The following is a 20,833-nucleotide window of genomic DNA, read 5'->3' as shown; positions in this document are numbered from 1 at the left end:
AGCCTGTTTTTCTTCTCTGTGCAATGAAAATGATGATAGAACCTTTCTTATAATGTTGTGAAAGATTATATTTTCTGAGATAATTTTAGTAAAGCAACTTAGCATAGAGCCTGATACATACTAAGTATGTTGTGTATGTTGGCCATGATTATTATTGGCTTCTTGGTAATGAGAGCCTCAGATACTAAGGGCAGTTTTTAGTGTATTATTTCTGACCTTGTGTAATCAGAAATACCACATTTTTGAGAATGTATTCTTTTCCAAAGAATTAAATGACTCTCAGAGGGGAATGGACAAACCCACAGAGGTTTTGGAAATGGAGCTGTTTCCTCTAAGTTTCATGACTTCTAATTAAGCCCCTTTATCTGTTTTATCCCTGACATTTGTACTCACTGTGTAGATCATGAGCTAATTTTGCATGGACTCTCCCCTCCCATCATCTCTTAGAGCTCAGCAGTGCTGTGCATGCATTGGTTAAAAATCTCAAACTGTCCAACTGAATTGCATTTATTAGCAATTTAATGCTGAAACTCAAAGAGGGAGAAGAGGAGAAAAAAAATAATCAAAGATGAAGTGGAAAGAGAAGGGCCCTTGGATACAGCCAGACAGGGGTTGTAATATCTGCTCTGCCAAACACTAGTTAAGTGATCTTGGTGTAGTCACCAAACCTCTGAGTCTCTTTCCCACATACAAAATGAGGTTGATGTATTTCACAAGGCAGTTATCATGACTCAAGGAAATAACCTAAATGACTAGGGCAGTGGCAGTTCACCTCTCTCTCTTCATGTTGCTCTCAGTTTCATGATCTCCTCCTCCCCGCAACCCCATGATTTATAGAAGCCAAGTTACATTCTCTGATTTATAGCTGCTGTAACTTTGGAATACATTTAAGAACATGGAATTGGTTGTCTTTTGTTAGATCCACATACAAAAGTCACAGAAACGTTTTCATCATTTTGAATTTTACTGTTCATTCTGGCAAAGTGAAAATTTATACCAAAACACTATTTTAAACCACCTATCCTCTGGGTTAGAAATTATAAGTTAGTGTAGCCCAGTGAAGTATAATTAAATGTTGCCATTCTCCCATTTATTTAACTTCCTTCCCTCCATATTTGAAGTAATTTTCGCTTGGTGCCAACTCCAGTCATTCTCCAGATGCCTGTGATCTCTTCCAGATTTTCATCACATAGTGGCTAAAGGTAATATAGAATTATTTTTTAAGTAATTTGCGATTAAATGTAAATTTAGTAATTTTATGTTGGGACATGTGATCTCCGTGACATTTTCTCTAAAACACAGAATTTAAGAACTATAAATGATTTTAGAACATCTAGTTAAACTTCTACCACTTCACTGTTATGACAGTGAGTCCCGGAGACATTAAATGTTTTGCCCAAAGTTACCAACATGTTGTTGGCAGAAAAATCTGGAACATATGGCCTCATCCATTGTCTGATTTTTTTCTACTAGCACAGTGCCTTTTCAATTGCTCTTTATATGATATAGTGACAATCATAAATAGGTAGGGGATTTAATCAATACTCTTTAAAAAGTCACAGAAAGAAAGCAATTGTATTGAAAACCCCTTTCTAGTTTTTCCAGTAGGTTACATTAAATGGCCCCAAAAAGTAATTTATGGGCTAAAATGAATGTCTTCAGAAGGCTAACATAAAAGATGACCAACAAGGGGAAACCTGAAACAGCCTTTTAGATAATTTGCTTAACTTCTAGCCCTTTTAAAAAAATTACTCAAGCTCCTATTAGAGCCAACAAAGAACATCTGTTGTTTTATTTATAGCCACAATTTCTAAGAAGCATATTCTATAGCAGATGAAAAAGTAGTTGACAGCTTATAATTCATAAAGTTACTGAGGCCTAATCTAATGGAACAAAATGTACAAACTCCCTCCTGTGGTTCAGGCCCTATCACTTCCCTTTCAGCTGAAGACAGAAATGGCGCAACAGAGAAGTGGAGCATAGGTTGTTATGGTTGTTAAGGAAGAGGCGACTCTGAGATGATAATGCAGAAAGGAATACCCCGCAGTGATAAATGATTGCTTTCACCTCTGGGCCGTCCACCAGCCTGAGTCACTGCTACTTTTTCATTAACAACGTTGAACGGATTTTCATTATAGGAGGCCGACATTTTGCTGTGTTCAATCTACAGATTGTTAACATTGTATTTCCATCAGGAATCTAAAGTGTTAATTAAAATGACCGATTGAATAGTTCCCTCTCTGAGTGAAGCTTTTAGTTGACCCCTTTCACCAGTTAGCTCTAGTCTATATTGACATAACTTTCTCCCTGCTGACTCTTGAGCAATTATTAGAATTCACTCACTACTCAAATATCACCTCTCTGTATCTGTTGGCTTATTTCTGAGAATCTTTTTGAGAACATGACCAGGCTTCTTTCTATAATCGATATATATATATATATTCTATATTTTGGTTCTACTATATCTACAGGGTCTTCTGTATATCAGTTTGGTATGTTTTTTCTTAAGTGCATTGGTTTGGCACTAGTAACTGTAGTACTATTTATTACCCTGAGCTTTTTTGAGAATGTAGTGATAGGGTCCAACATCTGCCCAAATTGACCCATTTCAAGTTATAATTCTAAAACCATAACCAGAAGAAGCCCAATAATTTCTTTAGCAGAGAGGTGAATAGCCTCTTGTTCATTTCACTGCTGATCACGGTCTGTTTTTGTCTGAGGTAGTGAAAGTATATTGCTTCATTTTATTAAACTCTGATTCCTTACACAATTAAGGATTGTGTTTACTTTTATCTCAAAATTGTTACTTTTTAATATATATAGTCTTATATCAGTGATCTTTTCAAACTTCTAAAATGAAGTCTGAATAAATATTATCTTATGCATTTCTTCTGCATCAGCTGATAGGGAATTTTCTGTACAATGTTTCCAGGCCTCTTGCCTTTCTTGCCTTTATTTTTCTTTGCAATTCCACATGCAGGTCATTGCTTTCCCTTTCTCTCCCTTTTTGATCATGGGTGCTTCAACTCCCTTCATATATTTGTTAAGCATATTTTACTAAGATTTCATTTTGGGGTGCTTGCAAATATATATTACAAAATATGTATTTTAAAAAAGTTATTTGCGGGGCCCTCTGTCCACCTGATGATTAACTAGAAGAGTCTTTTGTACCTTGCTAAAAGTGATAAGTTAGCCAGCTATATTTAGCTGTATAAAACCCATTACATCCTTGGGGAAGAATGTGCTTTGTTTAGCTTTATGAGAAAATATTTAATAAATGCTGTCTTGAAAATATTTAGCCTGGCTGAGTGGGCTGGCAAGGCTTCAATACTGATAAAGAGAGGTGATGGTGAGAAGCTGGCCTTCCAGTCCAAGCTCAAGTTGAAAAACGCACCTCTTGTCACTAAGGGTTCCAACTGTTGCCAAGTGCTTGTCCATCAGTGTCATGTAAAGATTTTTTAACCTCACATATGGCATCACGCAGCGTGTCTGCCTAAAAAGGCAACCTAGATTCACAGAGAGGTTACAATTGGCTTTGAAGTCCCATCTGTTCTTTAAAATCCTAGCTTTATTTCTTACTACTGGTATGACTTCAGGCAACTTGTTTAACTTTTCTTAATCTCAGTTTTCTCACCTGTAAAATGGGGACAATGATAATTCCTTCGAGTGTTGTACAGATTCAATGAGATAAAACGCTGAGCAGAGTTTCTTACACTAAGTGTTCACTACATGGGAATTATCATCAGTAGTAGTAATTTGTCATCAGCCTAACATTTTCTGTCTCTCCCTAACTCCTCCCACCCCACAGGAAATACAAAGAGCAAAGTCCTCTTGAATGTGGTGAGGTGGGAAAGGCTCTGGCATGGGCATCAGGAGGCCTCGGTCCTCGGCTGGAACTTCCTGTGGGACCTTGGGCAAGTTGTGGCTTACATAATCCCTCCCCTCTCATCAGTACACAATGCACAGGGCAGCAGAGCTCCCGGCTGCTAGTCTCTCTTTTGATACCTAATTCATTGTGATATCAGACCGAATTTGATATGATAGCTAGACCCTCCAGTCCATAAGCATCAACTGGGGTCTGGTGTAAGATCAGCCTGTAAAATTCAGGCGTGTAGGCAACAAGTTATCAGTAAGAAGGTCAATCATTGGGATTCTGTCTCCCACAGTGGTCTGGATTTCCTCTTTGTGGCAGGTGGGGTCAGCCTCAATCCTTGCTACTCAGAGTGTGGTTGTGGTGCGAGGACTGACAGTGTGGGCATCACCTGGGAGCCTGCTGGAAATGCAGAATCCCAGACCCCACCCCGACCTGAATCAGGCTGTTAATATGTACATTAAAGTTGGGAAACCACTGCCTCAAACCACTGCTCTTGGTAATATTCTGACACATAGAGGGTATTTACTAAACACTTACAGAATTTGTGTTTGACATTGACATTTTCTAAACAGGGTTCCATTCCTTTCTTTGGGTGTAGTGTACTGATGTGTTAGGTCAGGGTTACCATAACAAAACACCACAGACTGGTGTTTATGTCTGTACCACCATAGACATTTAGAAATCTATTTCTCACAGGGTGCCAGTGTGGTTGGGCTCTGGTGAGGGCCCTCTCCCTAGCCTCCAGGCTGCTGCCTTTTCACTGTGATCTCACATGGGAAGGGTGGGAAGAAAGGTCTCTGGTGCTGCTGCTTATAAAGGCACTAATCCCATCGTGAGAGCACTTGTCCTCAGGACTTCCTCTAAACTCAGCTGCCTCCCAAAGGCCCTGTCTCCAAATACTATCACATTGAGGGTCAGGGCATTAACATGAATCTGGGGGAAAGGGACACAATTCAGTCTGTAGCGGCTGACTTCACATCTGACTTTAAAATGCATCTTTTTTTTTTTTTTTTTTTTTCTGAGACAGAGTCTCGATCTGTCGCCCAGGCTGGAGTGCAGTGGCCCGATCTCAGCTCACTGCAAGCTCCGCCTCCCGGGTTTACACCATTCTCCTGCCTCAGCCTCCCGAGTAGCTGGGACTACAGGCGCCCGCCACCCCGCCCGGCTAACTTTTTGTATTTTTTAGTAGAGACGGGGTTTCACTGGGTTAGCCAGGATGGTCTCGATCTCCTGACCTTGTGATCCACCCGTCTCGGCCTCCCAAAGTGCTGGGATTACAGGCTTGAGCCACCGCGCCCGGCCCAAAATGCATCTTTAAAAAAAAAAGATCTGCTGGCAGATAAACATGTAAATAAAGCCAATATGATAAAATGTTAATCGTAGAATCTAGGTGAAAGATAATGTGGGCGTTCACTAACCAATTCTTTCAACTTTTCAGGATATTTAAAAATGTCAGAGGAAAAAACCCCTACTCTCTGTAGTTATTTGAAAGGAATCTGGTGCTTGCTTTTTTCTCCTCGTTTCCATCCAGGCTTTCTTAAGAGTGCTTGTTCGGTCTGGCTGGACAAACTTGCCTTTTTGGCAGTTCCTCTCTCTCTCCCCATTCACTTTCTCCTTGGTCAGCCAGTGGCCTGCTTCTGCACTGTCAGTGAGGTCCCAGCCTGTATCCAAAGCTTCTTTCTGGTCTCTAGTCTGCCAGTAGCATCTTTCTGTCCAGTTCCTCTCCATCCCCTGCCCTGTCCTAATACTAATCAGGGGATCTTTCAATTGCTTGTGACATCGCAGCTTCTCAAGTTACATTTTAAGACTGCTTTATTATTTTTAAGCATTTCTAACATGACATTGTATAAGTTTGACTCTGAAATTTATCATCACCTGTAAGTAGGAGAGAAGTGTCTCCACAAGTTTGCCCTCAGCCAGAGATAGTGTGGTTCGTCTGGAATGCCCCTGCCTTTCTCTGGTTATTAATAGGGGCTCCTATTGCTTTTCCATTTACAGTGTTAATTATCTGCATTTCAAAGTAGTTCATAACGAGAGAGAATATATTAACTTGTTATTTGGGGAGGAAGTACAAAAACTGCTATTATCAAGATCATTTAACTTGAACATAATCAGAAAGTATTAAGGTTATTCCCTTGTGGGGTTGACCATCAGATATCTGTGTGTTTCGTAATACCCTTATTGCAGATACCTTTTAAAGAAGGGAGGCTTGCGGGAAGTGTTGGGAAACTTACTATAAGCTTCTTTCCTTGACTGGCACTTGTATACTCTGGCGCAGGGAAGACAAGCCCAAACTAAATACATAGGCACTACTTAAGAACTTTGCGACATTGGCCAAATAGTTTCCTTGCCTTTAAATTGGGGATAATAGAGACTATATACCTTTGAACTGCTATGAAAAATAAATGAAAATATTTTTGTAAAATACTTACTGTGGGAATGTGGCTCCTAGTTGATGTTCAGTACTAATCATTCATTCAGCAAACAGCCTACCGCCCATTGCATGGTATGGCCTATGACTTGTCTTTTTTCTTTTTTGGGGCTTCTGGGTCACACATCGTATGAAATGTTTCTTAGCACACCGAAAGACCAACTTTCCTTATAAATCATTGGCTTCAAAAATCCTGTGGACTCAAGTATAAATTATTTTTCTGGTGAGGAGAGGAGGAAGCCCCTTCTTCCCCATTTATATCCTGCCTAGCATTTTAATTTGCTACACACTGTAAATTGTAATCTTAGAATCAAACTCCAATTTAGGTGATAAGGATCACAATTAATTAGGCTAGCCTGTCAAAGATTAAATGTAATCTTGCATTTCAGTTACCTCTTAACTCTGAGGCTTTAGCTAAGGCCGTCAGAAACAAAGCTGTTAGGTCTGCTTATGCTTAATAAGATCTTTGCCTGCTGTTTGTTTTCTATACCAGTCTGTTGTCTAGAAATAAAACGAATGGACAGAGGATCTCAAATCCCTTTCATTTGTTTTTAGCTGTGCGGCAGGAGAGATAAATGGGAGAAGATAAACTTAACGATATTAAAGACTAATTAGGGTATCTGAGGAGATTTGCAAACTTCTAGTTTAAATCTGTTGGCAACTCTTTTAATTCCCTCCTGCTAGTTATCTCTGAAAATAATATAGTTATGGCTGAAGATTTATTTCCACATCTACTCTTTGTACTCTCATTTTCAGTTGCCCATACTTTTTTTCTCCTTCTTCCTCCAAAAAAGAAAAAAAAGTTCTTGTTTCCACCATGCTCAATATAATTTAGTACACAGTCGTTCCAACTTCATTTTTTCTTCACATTCAGTGTTCAGTGTTCAGTATTCTGAATGTGAAGAAGTCTAGTGACTCAAATATATTAGTATTGTGGTCCTTTTGGGGAAAAGTGTGATAAATTGAAAATATTTTGGTTTTGACTTCTGAGGATTTTGAGTATTATGTATATATACAAAGGCAAAATGCAAGTGTTTACCAAATATGCTTCCAGCTTACTTCCTTAGAACAGTATTGAGAAGAGTCTAAGTATGATAATTTCTGGTCTTAAAACCTGCAGTCGCAATCAGTGGATTTCCATAATCTAAACAATAATAAAGATTACATGACTAATTCTAACAATAATAACTACCTATTAGTTTGTGCTTTCTACATACTGGGCATGAGGCTTGTCATGTTTATATGTATATATATTATTCATTTAATCCTTATTATTGCACATAAGTATTCCCATTTTACAGATGAATAAATGGGATTCAAGTTAATTAACTCACCCAAGATTGCTGAATTCAGTACGTGGCGAAGCAAGGATTAAAACCTAAGCCTCTTTGGCTTTAAAGCTCTGCTTCTAATCACTTTTTTACTACTGATTAAACAGATGTGTCCCAAAATTAAGGAACTCGTCGCTGGATTTTTTGCTTTGTTTTTGCTTAAAGAGCACAGGCCATCATTTGTTGTAGTGTCACCCATAAAGCTTAATAAGTTTAAAGTTCAGGATGTTAATCATTACAAGCGTAAAGTATGAATATGCTTAAAAGGTTTATTTAAGAATTGGGATTAGATTTGCCCACCAGAATATACATTTTTCACTTGAAGTCCTGAGAGAGATTCAGACAGAAATAGCTTTGACTCAGTAGCAGTTAGCAGACAGACAAACATCTTGATATAATATTGATCCACACTTTGCATATACACTTTCTTTTCTTTGTATTACATTTTTAGAGGTAAGTGGCAGTTTTTCAACACACTTCCAACCTGCTTCCATCAGTAATGAAATATTTGGCTTGGGCAGCCTCTGGAGTCCCAGTGTTTCAGCTTAAACTTTCCACTCGGCCCTGCCAGGCACTAACTTGAAAATATCTTTTTTTATGGAGAATGCCTCCCGAAGGTGCAGCTGTGTGCTGGTTTCATTTTGCACTTCATAACAGTGTTGGCACCACTTAATGCAAAGAATGCCACTGTCTCCCACACACCGCTGGTGCCCAAGGACTGTCGAGGCCTGTCCATGTCAGTGGTTTGGGAAGGGCTGAAGTTTGGAGAGAAGGCTCTTCTTCTATTCCGTGTGATTGGCTGTCACCAGGGCAAAGGGGGAAAACCAGAACTAGTGGAAAATGCAGCATCGGATGTGTCATCAGATATTCTTCCTGCAACCTGGAACACCTAGTTCATTGGTGTTCTGGTCAACATTGAAGGCTGAATCCTCCTTTCTTTTGAAATAATGCATGTCTTGGATTCACTACTTTTAAACATTTCTGCTGATATTTATCCTTTTCTTTCTAAGCAATACTGATTTCTCAATGAAAAATGATTCAGCTAGTGAAAAACTGGGATTGGGTTGTAGTAAAGGAATCAACAAATTTGCCCTGATTCTGAAGAGCGGAGTTGGTTCTCCAGACGTTTACACTGTGCTACAGCAAGCTTCACAACCAAAACCCATTACTTATTCAGGTATAAAAATCAAAAACTGAACTGTAGTGAGAATTTATATGTAAACTGTTGGAGGATGGTGCTCTGTTAATCTGTGTTTGTTCCATACAACCCCTCCCATATAATTGATAATATTTGCATCTTTTTGTTCTTAGTCCTATTATTTTTTGGTTCATCAAACTTTGTAACGTGGTGCTTTATCGTGGACTTTTCAAAGAACAACTTGCCAAATTTGGTGATTCCTAGCAATTGTCATTTCCTGTTGGAATTTCTTAAAATTGAATCTAATGGAAAAGTGATTCTTGACCTTGTGTATTTAGTAAAATTAAAGGCATAGTTGATTTTAGGATTGTCATAAAAATTAATATTTTGTTTTAAAATGCTTTTTAGACTTTCAATGGTAATTGATCCTATTGTTGGAAGTAGATGATATAAACTTTAAAGCTTTTTGGATAGAACTTTCACATTCCCCAAGTCTAAATATTTTAAAGAGGAAATGGATTGACTCACAGACATTTTGTCCTAAGGAATAGAAAATCTTTGAATTGCTATTTTAAAAAAACATCCTTGTAAAATTTACTATTTTCAAACTCCAGTTGCAAAATCCTGACCAGCTATGATGATTCATACATTTGAGCGATAAAGCTTTTTTCAATATTAAAAATTCAGTGGGGAGTCACTCAATACGTTACAAAAAGAGTACTTATACTTCCTAGTACCTATGTGTATTTTTTTTTTCTTTTTAAAGCAGTCTGGTGTGCATTTTGAGAAAAGTTCCAGTGTTCTCACAGACACCTGACTTGGTGTAGCACGGTGCTTTTCAGAAACTTCATCCAACACCTGAATGAGTAATGCATAAAACATATGATGTTTTGTAGCGCAGGATACTGCAGGTAAATTAACACTTTTTGCCAAAAAAACATTGAAAAGACAAAGGAAAGCAAGGAGGTTTTGCTTTTTAAAAAATTTTTTTCAAGCTTAATGAAGAAAGAGAGAGCTGGAAACCCTTCTGTATGAGCATTTGCCAGCCCAGCAATATAACAACTTTTGGGTGCATATTTCAATCACAATTAGATGAAATCTTTAATTATCATTTAATTTAACTTTCATATTTGCCTGCAGAAATGATTGTGTTGATAAGACTGGATTGAGACAAACCTTTATTAAGTAATTCTATTTTCAGAGCCAACATTAAAGTTTTTTTTAATTAAAAAAAAAGCCTGTGTAATTTATGAGAAAAGGGGAAGAGGAATTGGCATGTTGGTTGCATGAGAGTTGCATGGATATGTATTTACTATTTGATCTTTAGCTTTTTGAGATCTGGGGTGTGCTAAGTCTTGTTAGTTTGAGAGGCCTAAGGAATGACACAATGATGGATCTTAATAACACTTTTCTACATCATTTCTCTACCTGTATATTTCCTTTCTATTATATATGCTGATAGGATGATATTTCATTGTGTTCAGTGTAGAAGGTGTTTGTGAGAGAGGATACTTTTGTGAGTTGATATTAAGGCAAAGGGAAGTGGTTTATAATTTATCAGAGGAAATGAAATGGTGTGCCCTTTCATTTTATAATACTTCTTTTAAAATTTTATAATGATTTTAATTAGACTATGAAATCTTTAAGACATTTGTATTTTAAGTGCTTTTCAGATATATTTACATTTTAACATACAGAGATTTGAGAGGTGTCATTGCTGAACTTTTTCATAGGATCACCCACATGAATTTTCTTATCAAAAGAGTATGTCCCAATGCTTATTTCTAACCCCAAACAGATTACTAGCCCTTTCCTGGATGTTCTGATCCTGAAGATTTAGGATGGTACCTGGGAATCAGTATTTCTAGCACGTTCTCCAGGTGGTGCTTAGCTCTGGCAGGTGTGGGAGACACTGGAGAATGGTGAAGTTCCCACCCAGCCCTCTGCACAGTGACTGGAAAGTTAATGGCTGGTCGTTCGTGCTTTTATGAAACCTAAGATGTGTTACAGTGATGTTGCAGTAGGACAGAGTCACTCAAGAAATCGAGTGGTAAACATTGCAGGGCTTTGAGTTCAAATATTGATTAGCTGTATGTTAAGATGCCTTGTCTTCAGGGATCGCTTTAGAGTGGGGTCTCTAACACAAAGCTGACTCGGGAATCTTTCATCTGCCATTGACAAAATTTGCCCTTGTGCAGGCAGATAAGACTATACTCTCTAATACCGTGGGCACTAGCCACATATGGTTGTTTCCATTTACATCAGTTAAAATAAAAAATTCAGTTCTTCAGTTGGAATGGCTGCATTTTACTCAATAGCCACCATGGCTAGGCATTGCTTTATTGGAGGGCACAGCTGTAGAACATTTCCATCATCACAGAAAGCTCTAATAGACAGTGCTGCTATAGGATTTTCCTTCATAATGTAGCTCTTTTCTTTTTATCCTGGGTAGTTGCAATGCTAAATAGAATGAGGTGGAAAGATCATGTGACAGTCTATGTACTGCACATTGCATACTGCAGTCTGAGTGTTTTTGCAAAACGACTTAATCATACTTCATTCTCTGAGATCAAAATTTAGTAACACTACTTTGGTAGCATGAATGTGTTCTATGTTGACTTTTAGTACTTGAAATACAGGCTTAATTAAAAATTTGTTGGTCAGGTGCAGTGGCCCACACCTGTAATCCCAACTTTTTGAGAGATTGAGGTGGGCAGATTGCTTGAGTCCAGGAGTTCGAGACCAGCCTGGGTAATATGACAAAACACCATCTCTACTAAAAATATACAAAGAATTAGCTGCGAGTGGTGCTGTACACTGTAGTCGCAGCTACTCTGGAGGCTGGGGTGGGAGGATCACATGAGCCCAGGTAGTTGAGGCTGCAGCGAGCCATGATCATGCCACTACACTCTAGCCTGGGTGACAGAACGAGACCCTGCCTCAAAAAAAAAAAAAAAAAAAAAGAAATTTGTTTACCATAGTATATGGTTTATAATAAAGAGCTATACTGGTAAAATCTCACAGAAACAAAACTGCAAATATTTAGTCTTTCTCAGATTATATAAATTGTTCCTAGAAAAGACTGCAAGTGATGAGGCTAATAAACAGGTTGTACATATATTTTCATAATGACTTTAATTTACCTTTATTTTGCAGTTTCACAAATTTAAGATGAATATATTTAGCTCCCTCTTCTGGCATAATTGAGAATTTTTTTGCTTACAATGGTTTTATTTTTTTGGACTGAGAATAAGGTTATCAATGTAATGTTGAAGAATGTTATTTATGAGTGTCATCCAGTTAGATTTTTTGGTATCATTACAAATGGTTAAAACGCACGGAAAAAGTTTATGAAAACACCACATTTTAAAAACTAACTGACCAAAAAATATATAAACAAAGGCTTTGACAAAGTTACACAGAAATTTAATTTGATATCAAGTGGGCAGTATTCATTCATATTGGCTTCTGGATCTGAGACTCAGCCCATACCTGGCATTTGTGAGGCTTGGGGGCAAGAATGCAAAAAAAGGGCCCAAGTAACCTGTGCCTAAATATTTTTGTTATAAATCATGTCAACATGATTTATAACAAAAAATCAATAAAATCTGTCCAATAAAATTTTATTATGTTCAATAAAATCTGTCCCGTCCTTTCTGGGCAGTTATTTCTTCCTAATAACCAGGAGGAGAGATTTGAATTCAGGTTCTTGGGCTCCTGAGAGTTCTGCCTTAGAGTGTGGTAATGCGGAGAGCTGGATCCTGGTTCATCCCTGGCTTCTCCCTGCACATCCAAACTCCCATCCATCCTGCCACTCCCCTCAACTTTGGGCCCCAGGGGTGTACCTAGACAGGGGGGTTTGCCCTGGGGAGGGTGGACCTGGGGGAAAGGCCATAAGAGGCCATTCAGCAGGAAATTCTGGGGCATTACTCTGAGCAGACTCTAGGTGAGAAGCAGTTCGCATATCACTTTGGCCTGGACAGTGCAAAAGCCCAGAGCAGGGGTTCTTCTTGCTCGGGCCTGGGTTTGCTAAGATCAGATGTAATTAAATTATTTTGTAGGTCCTTCATTGTGGTCTAATGCATTCAACTATCCAAATTAAATACAATGGTGGGATTTTGTTGTTTGCAGCTTTGACTCTCCCGGATCTTGCAGAGCAGTTTGCCCCTCCTGACGTTGCCCCACCTCTTCTTATCAAGCTCGTGGAAGCCATTGAAAAGAAAGGTAACCAGACTGCCAGAGGGCATCAGTTCACCCTTATTTCATGGCTGTTATTATTTGTCTCTTGTGCATTCATTAAGTAAATTTCCTGCTACCAGCTATGTCCAGATACTCTGCTGGACACTCAAACTGTTTAGGGCTAAGTACTGGGGAAAATGTCTTGGTCTATAATTTCTAACTCTAGATTAACATGTAGTTTCCATATGGAAACTATTAAATTCTTCATAATTTAATAAATATGATTAACTATCTTCTTAGAGGCCAGATGGTTTTGCCAAAATTATCGACATGCCAGATAAGATTAATAGTAGGAGTTGACTTCCAAGAATATTTGGTACGCATCTAGAACAGATACTGGATGGAAACTGGAATGTCTCTGGCAGCGGGCTCACAGGTTCTCCAGAGAGCTGTGTTTTGCATACATAGTCTGTGGTCTGTTTTGTGTCCTAGGTCTGGAATGTTCAACTCTATACAGAACACAGAGCTCCGGCAACCTGGCGGAATTACGACAGCTTCTTGATTGTGGTAAGTGTCACAGAGCTAGAAATACAAATGGGAAAGACAGGTCTTGGCTTTCTGTTTCAGGTAAAGCACACACAAAAAATGGAATTTAATCTATGCAATGTTCTAAATGTAAAGGGAACTCAAATCATGCACAGCTCCCCCTGCCCTGTTACGGTAACAGTGCAGACCTTTGACATTTTTCTCCTGAGTTGGGCTGCAAGTGTGTGCATGCCTCCCTTCAGGCATGTTGGCCATCATCATAGCCAGCAGGCCGTGGGTCCTGCGGAGGAGAGAAACCACCTCTTGATGTTTCTCTCGCTCTGTATATCTACCATCTTTCCTTGATCCTGAATTTGGCTACATCTATTTCATCTGAAGCAGTTAAAAAATATTTTTAAGCCTACGTCACTTAAGAAATGTCTCTTCTGACACCCTTTTTCTTTTATTACCTTTCCCTTCCATTTTCCTTTTCCCTTTCCCTTTCTTTCTGGCTTGCCTTCTTTCTTGCTTTTTCTTGTGTTGAGTACATTAAGTAACATCATGAGATTGTTATGTTCAGTGGTGTGCTGATAAACCAACTCTCTAGGAAGAAAAAGGCCCTGGTTGGTAGCGTCTGCCCATTTTTGTGGCATGAATATTCCCACCGAGGCTTATTTCTTTTTTTTTTTTTTTTTTTTTTTTTTGAGACAGAGTCTCGCTCTGTCGCCCAGGCTGGAGTGCAGTGGCCGGATCTCAGCTCACTGCAAGCTGCGCCTCCCGGGTTTATGCCATTCTCCTGCCTCAGCCTCCCGAGTAGCTGGGACTACAGGCGCCCGCCACCTCGCCCGGCTAGTTTTTTTATATTTTTTAGTAGAGACGGGGTTTCACCGTGTTAGCCAGGATGGTCTCGATCTCCTGACCTCGTGATCCACCCGTCTCGGCCTCCCAAAGTGCTGGGATTACAGGCTTGAGCCACCGCGCCCGGCCAAGGCTTATTTCAAGCTAACCAACATGTTACTGGATGTGGAATTGGGAAGAATTGAGGACAGTTTGGTTAAATGACACTAATTAATTTAGCCAAGAGGACTTTAGTACCCCACACACCCACTTCCTCCTTTGGCATAGAGAAAAAACTACACATCAATTTACTTGCCAGCATTCCAGCAAGTCATCTTCTTATATTGACTTCTAAAATCTCTCAAGATCCTTCATTCCCTCATAACACTATAAAAGAATTATATACTGCCTCACATCATTTTAACTGAACTTAGGTGTTTAAACCAAAAAGAGTGAAACCCAGTTTTGCACTCCTTCAGAGGTATAATTGTACAAAGAATGCCCACATGATAGTAAATGAGAATTGGAAGCGTGAGGCAGTTTCAAAATGAGGCAGCTTCTGAGACTTTCTAGAAAAGAGGTCTTTTTGGAGAAAAGGAGGAGACTAGACCTTTATCAGTATCAGTAAATTCTTACACTTGAAATGTTCTGACCAAATGTTTTAAAAAAATGTTTTAAAAAAATATTTAACTTCATTTTTTCTTTGTACATGGAAATCAGTTGCATGCGAATAGGGCATATCCTCTTTGCTGCTCTGCCTCCTGCACGTCCCACAGAGCAGATCATTAGAAGTTAACATGCAGAACACTCAAGGTGAAAAGGCTTGTTTTTTGGTATTTCTGACAACTTTATCAGAGTATTAAGGAAACGCTGAATTTTGTCCTTAGCCAATTGAAATAAAGACACATGTTTGGGTCAGAAAATTGGTCAAATTATGAACATGTTTAGTCACAGGAAAAGTTTAGACATCAGAGCCTGATGAAGTGGAAGTTATTTGAGAAATAGTGGTTAGGTTTGTAATGTGATCAACACAGAATGATGCAGTTTAGTTGTTAAAAAAAAAAAAAAAAAAAAAAACTCTTCACACCACTCGCAAGATAGAGTCAACAACCAAGACTCACGTCAATGGTACATTTCGACCGACAGCTTTCCTTCCCCAGTGAGATCAAAACACATAGAAAAGTGGTTTCATTTGGAGTCTGTGCTAAAAAAGTGAATTTTGTGCCCCCCCACCAAATATAAATAAATATTGTCCAAACTTGGGAGTGGATCTGCCAGGTCTGTTTCCAACTCAAAGATTTTTCAATACATAAAAATATTGTATAATATCCTGGAGGAGGCTCCAAAATAGTCACTTACACCTAAAAAAAAAATTATGGCTTTTAACTAACCTTATGAATTACCAGTGTTTGAAAAGGACAGACATGGCAAACAATAGCCCACTTTTATTAGCACCTGCTAAGCTATTTCATCCACACACTAACCTTGTGATGTACATCCTAGTAACTTTAACTCACCAGAAAAGAAAGCTGACCCTCAGGTAAATAATTTCTTTCACATTTTTCAGTGGCTGAGTGGCTAATTTTTCTGACTCCAAAAGTCCTTGATTTTTTTCTCTTTTTAAATTTTGCCCTAAAATAAATTGTTTCTTTGTCTCATGCAAGTTTTAATGATTCAGATCTTCACCTGACAGTTTTTGGTTTCTTTTAACTTAACTCGGGCTTTCTTAGCCTTGGTACTATTGACATTTTACGCTGGATAATTCTTTGCTGGAAGAGTGGCAGCCTGTCCCGTGCATTGTGGGATGCTTAGCCACATCCCTAACCTCTACCCACGAGGTGCCAGCAGCATTCTCCCCCAGTTGTGACAATCAGAAATGTCTCCAGACATCTAGGGAGAGACCTGAAGAAGAGGGGACTCCATTCCAGGGGGAGGGAGGGAGGAGTGAAGGATTGGAGAGTTTACGGGGTACCTGTCGTGAGTAGACTCAGTGAAAAGTGAGGTAGGAGAGAATGCAAACTCCTCCAATCAAGACCTAAAGATTATGTAGCTCTTCAAAAGTCATCACATGACAGGTGTGAATAGCTAGTGGGAGAGCACGTTAGGCCAGTTTCAGTGCAGAAAAGGGTTCTTAGAGAGCGGAAGTCAGAGAAATAAAACAGACTTTGTCACTAACTCTAGTAGAATTTGACATAAGGTAACATTACCCAAAGACCTGCATAAGATAATTTTATTCATACACTATAGAAGTTCTTTTGATATACCTCGTGTTAGAGAAGGGCTTTGACAAATTAACTTCACTCTAAGAGCCTTCTAGTTCAGTCCACAAACATTTAACACATTGTATGTGCTAGACACTGAGGGATGCGAGAAGAGCAGGTGATAGCCACAGTCCTTGCCCTTGACATACCTTGGTCTAGTAGGGGGAAACATAATCCCATATGATGATTATACTCTTTGGGAAGTGTCTTGATAGAGGGATGGCTCATTAGCACTGCAAAAGCACAGAGGGAGACCCTGCCTGAGGGAGGGATGTGTGTATATTTATTATCTTAACATTTATATTGCATCACCAAATGTTTTATCACATATTTTAGGATAAGCAAATTCAGTAATACTAATTTTCCGGGCAAAGAGACATTAGATGAAACGCACAGGGGCAAAGTGTATGGGAGACCAGAAGCACGGCCAAGAGTGGTGACCATAGAGAATTCCTATAGCGACACACACACACGATTTTATTTGACGGTATTTAATTATGCTCACAATTGCATTACCTTCAACATAGATCCTTTAGGCAAAGACCTGCAATGGTATTGCCCCTCCCACATTTGTTAGACATGTGATAGGTCTCTGGTTAGTTGCTTGTAGGACATTTAAGTGATTTAACACTTTGTCTCTCACCTTTTAAATTTAGTAATTCTTTTCCTCAAGTTGACCTGTCCATATCCTATTCCAGTCTGACTTTTCTTAGAGCTCTGTGGTTGGGTGACTCACTTTTGGAACATCGGCCTACTTAGTGGGGCAGGTTTGGTTTATGATAACGATATGTCCAAGGAATTTTTGTAGTCTTAGGCTCAACCTTGAATGATTTGTACTATCATACTTCATTGAAGGGTATCTAGGATACTACCTTCTCCCACTCACTTATACTCAAACACTTTGCAGTAAACTTTCATACTTCCTCCTTCTCTCCTAGGCCACAGCCCAATGCAGTCAATCACTGAGTTATATGAGGTCTTGATAATATCTTGCACATTTCTAACTGCATTAGAATTCAGACCCCCATCACCTTGATTCAGAGAACTAAAACTGGTAGTTTTACTTCTAGCAGCACTCCTTTCCAATTTATTCTTAACACTGTCATTAGTAAAGCTGTTACAAATGTAGTATCTTGCCCATCAGCCCATCTTTTCTCCACTGAGTACACAAGTCCCCAGATCACTTTCCTCAAATTACCCTTCACATTGCTAGTGTACATCCTTCAGCAGCAGCCAAAGACCTCTTCTTTTCTGGAGGCCCATGGTCAGCCCTGCCCCCAGATCTTTGTTTCTAGCATCCCTTTTTTCTGCTGGGCATTGTGTCTTTTTCCAACCCAAGTGCTCAGAGTGCCATGCATAGTGAGTGCCTGGTGAGTGGTTTTGATTAGTATCACCCCCGTTATTGGATCGCTTGACCTGTTTCCCAGCTGAGGCATTTACTGGACAGGTATGCTCATTTTATTTTCTGAAATAGTCTGATGTCCACAGGTTAGATTAGTAATACTCAGCCAGAATTAGGGAGAAATATTCTAAAAATGTTGAAATTATTTTCATGGATATTGTTGAGCTTGGTTGCTAAAAGTCTGTAGTATCTTACTGTTGAATCCGCCACTCTGTTGCTGACATTTACATGAATTCTGAAATGTATCAACTCAAGTCTTAGGAAATCTGGGAATATGCATTTTTCAAATTTTCCAGTTGAGGTTTTAGGAAACATTTACTATATGACTAACCATTCCTAGTTAGAACCCTTCTCAGTCAGGGCAGAACCACCCTCAGAGGGTGTTAGGAAATGTTTGGATTCTATATTCGTTTGCTCAGGCAGTTATAACAAGTTACCACTGACTGCTTGGCTTAAAACGCAGAAACTTGGCCGGGCACAGTGGCTCACGCCTGTAATCCCTGCACTTTGGGAGGCTGAGGTGGGTGGATCATAAGGTCAGGAGTTTGAGACCAGCCTGACCAACATGGTAAAACCCCGTCTCTAGTAAAAATACAAAAATTAGCCAGGCGTGGTGGTGTGCACTTGTAATCCCAGCTACTTAGGAGGCTGAGGCAGGGGAAATTGCTTGAACCCGGGAGGTGGAGGTTGCAGTGAGCTGAGATCACACCAGAGACGCACTTCGGCCTGGGCGACAGAACGAGACTCCGTCTCAAAAAGCAGAAACTTACTTCTTGTGGTTCTGGAGGCTGGAAGTCTGAGATGAAGGCATGTTTGGTTTCTCCTGAGGCTTCTGTCCTTGACTTGCAGGTGGTTGCCTGCTCACGGTGTCCACAGCGTTTTTTCCTCTGTGCCTGTGCATCCCTAGTGTGTCTCTCTCTGTCCTCATTTCCCCTCCTAGAAGGATATCAATTAGATTGGATTGGAGTCCACTCTAATGGCCTCATTTTAACTTAAATGCAGTCACTTTCAGAGGCATTAGGGGTTTGGGCTTAGAGGGGTGGGATAGAGGATGGGGTAGGTAACCACTGAAGATGCAGCCCAATTCGGCCCATAACAAAAGTATTATTTTTTGTTGCCCCAAAGTCCAGAGGTCTGCTACTAGCATCATGGGCAGGGGGTCAGGCATCCCAAATGCTTGCAATTTGTCGGTCAGACCTCCACAGGAAAAACTGTTCTACCCCAAATGCCAGGATCAACCCCTACAAGAAGTACAGCTAACGAATACTTTGTGTCTTATATTTATCCTCATATTGCTTCCTTTTTTTTGTCACATGAGTCAGATGTTCAGAAAATTAGCCCAACTGATGTATTCTTTAAAATAAATGTCTGAAATATTTCTTAAAATGTTTCCTAGATACAGCCTCTGTGGACTTGGAAATGATCGATGTGCACATTTTGGCCGATGCTTTCAAACGCTATCTCCTGGACTTACCAAATCCTGTCATTCCAGCAGCCGTTTACAGTGAAATGATTTCTTTAGCTCAAGGTTTGTTTTTTCTCTTCTGAGGACCTCATTGGACTTACATGGAGATGTAGATATGCTTGTATATGTGTTGCATATATAGAGATAGTGGTTAGAAAATAGTGGTAGTAGCCACCTGTTCCTCCTCCAACAATACCATCTCAAATTTCCTCCTCTACCCAGGCATCCAAGAGAAGACCTAGATTCTCATTTGCTTGGGAAGCCCGTCTGCATGTCAGAATCAGAAATGGCTCATTGTTAACCTACTGGTCTTAACAAAGTTTGTATGTCAATGAAGGACACGGTCTTCCAAGTACTGGTGTCAGATTCAAGGAACCGGGACTAGGATCCAGTGATGGGGGATGTTCTTGTCACCTTCCCTGAGTGGCCATAACAGAATGTGTTGAGGGAAGAGGGCTCTCAGTTTTAGGAGCTAAGGTTCAGTTAAGTGCTCTGGGGACAGGAAACTGTGGTTCGTAACCTTCAAAGTTAAAACCTGTGATACTTATCTGATGCTCCTCTGAGTTAGCCAATCACACATGAAGCTGCTCAATGCTGGGTAAGTTGCTGCCAGCACACCCTAAACAGCTTGTGGTTTTTTTTTTACACACTGAGCTTCTTGCTTTTCCATTTGACCTGAGATTTCTTCTTTCTCATAATGCATTTTTTAATGAGAAGGACAAATGTACTGTGTGCTTCTCCCAACAACTTTTTAAATGACTCCTATAGCTTGAAGAAAGAACAGAGCTTTTCTAGGTGTTTATTCACCAATACCTGGAAATAGTCTCTTACTCATTTCCCTTTTATTTTTTTTTTAAACTTGTAGAAGTACAAAGCTCCGAAGAATATATTCAGCTACTGAAGAAGCTTATTAGGTCGCCTAGCATACCTCATCAGTATTGGCTTACGCTTCAGTATTTGTTAAAACATTTCTTCAAGCTCTCTCAAACCTCCAGCAAAAATCTGTTGAATGCAAGAGTACTCTCTGAAATTTTCAGCCCTATGCTTTTCAGATTCTCAGCAGCCAGGTAAGTGAAAAGAGACAAACATGTATTTTGGAGTGATGAGGGTGGTCCTAAGTGGATTGGTCATGACAATGTATTCTAAATATACTACTCCAGAGATGCATGCCCAAATGCTATCACACACGTTCACTTGAGTGTATATAATGAAAATGAGTTTGCTTTTAGGGAAAAGGTTTCTAATAAACTCTCTTTCTTACAGCTCTGATAATACTGAAAACCTCATAAAAGTTATAGAAATTTTAATCTCAACTGAATGGAATGAACGACAGCCTGCACCAGGTAATGCTTTTTGAACATTTAACATTCTCTCATTGTTCCTTTTTTTA

General features: G+C 39.4%; 1 protein-coding gene across 2 annotated transcripts in view; it reads left to right on the top strand.

Annotated features, from left to right (window-relative positions):
• PIK3R1 (phosphoinositide-3-kinase regulatory subunit 1) overlaps positions 1 to 20,833 on the top strand; it is an 86,358-nt gene that overhangs the window by 45,111 nt on the left and 20,414 nt on the right. For both annotated transcript variants that reach the window (XM_050793544.1, XM_050793545.1), the window contains 5 exons: positions 12,906 to 12,998; positions 13,446 to 13,520; positions 19,375 to 19,506; positions 20,309 to 20,510; positions 20,707 to 20,786. In XM_050793544.1, the coding sequence (XP_050649501.1) occupies positions 12,906 to 12,998; positions 13,446 to 13,520; positions 19,375 to 19,506; positions 20,309 to 20,510; positions 20,707 to 20,786 (582 nt within the window). The remainder of the gene's footprint in view (positions 1 to 12,905; positions 12,999 to 13,445; positions 13,521 to 19,374; positions 19,507 to 20,308; positions 20,511 to 20,706; positions 20,787 to 20,833) is intronic.

Source organism: Macaca thibetana, chromosome 6 (genome assembly GCF_024542745.1).
Source record: "Macaca thibetana thibetana isolate TM-01 chromosome 6, ASM2454274v1, whole genome shotgun sequence".
NCBI classification, from domain to species: domain Eukaryota; kingdom Metazoa; phylum Chordata; class Mammalia; order Primates; family Cercopithecidae; genus Macaca; species Macaca thibetana.
The sequence above is the reverse complement of the archived record's forward strand: the minus strand, read 5'-3'. Positions and strand labels throughout refer to the sequence as shown.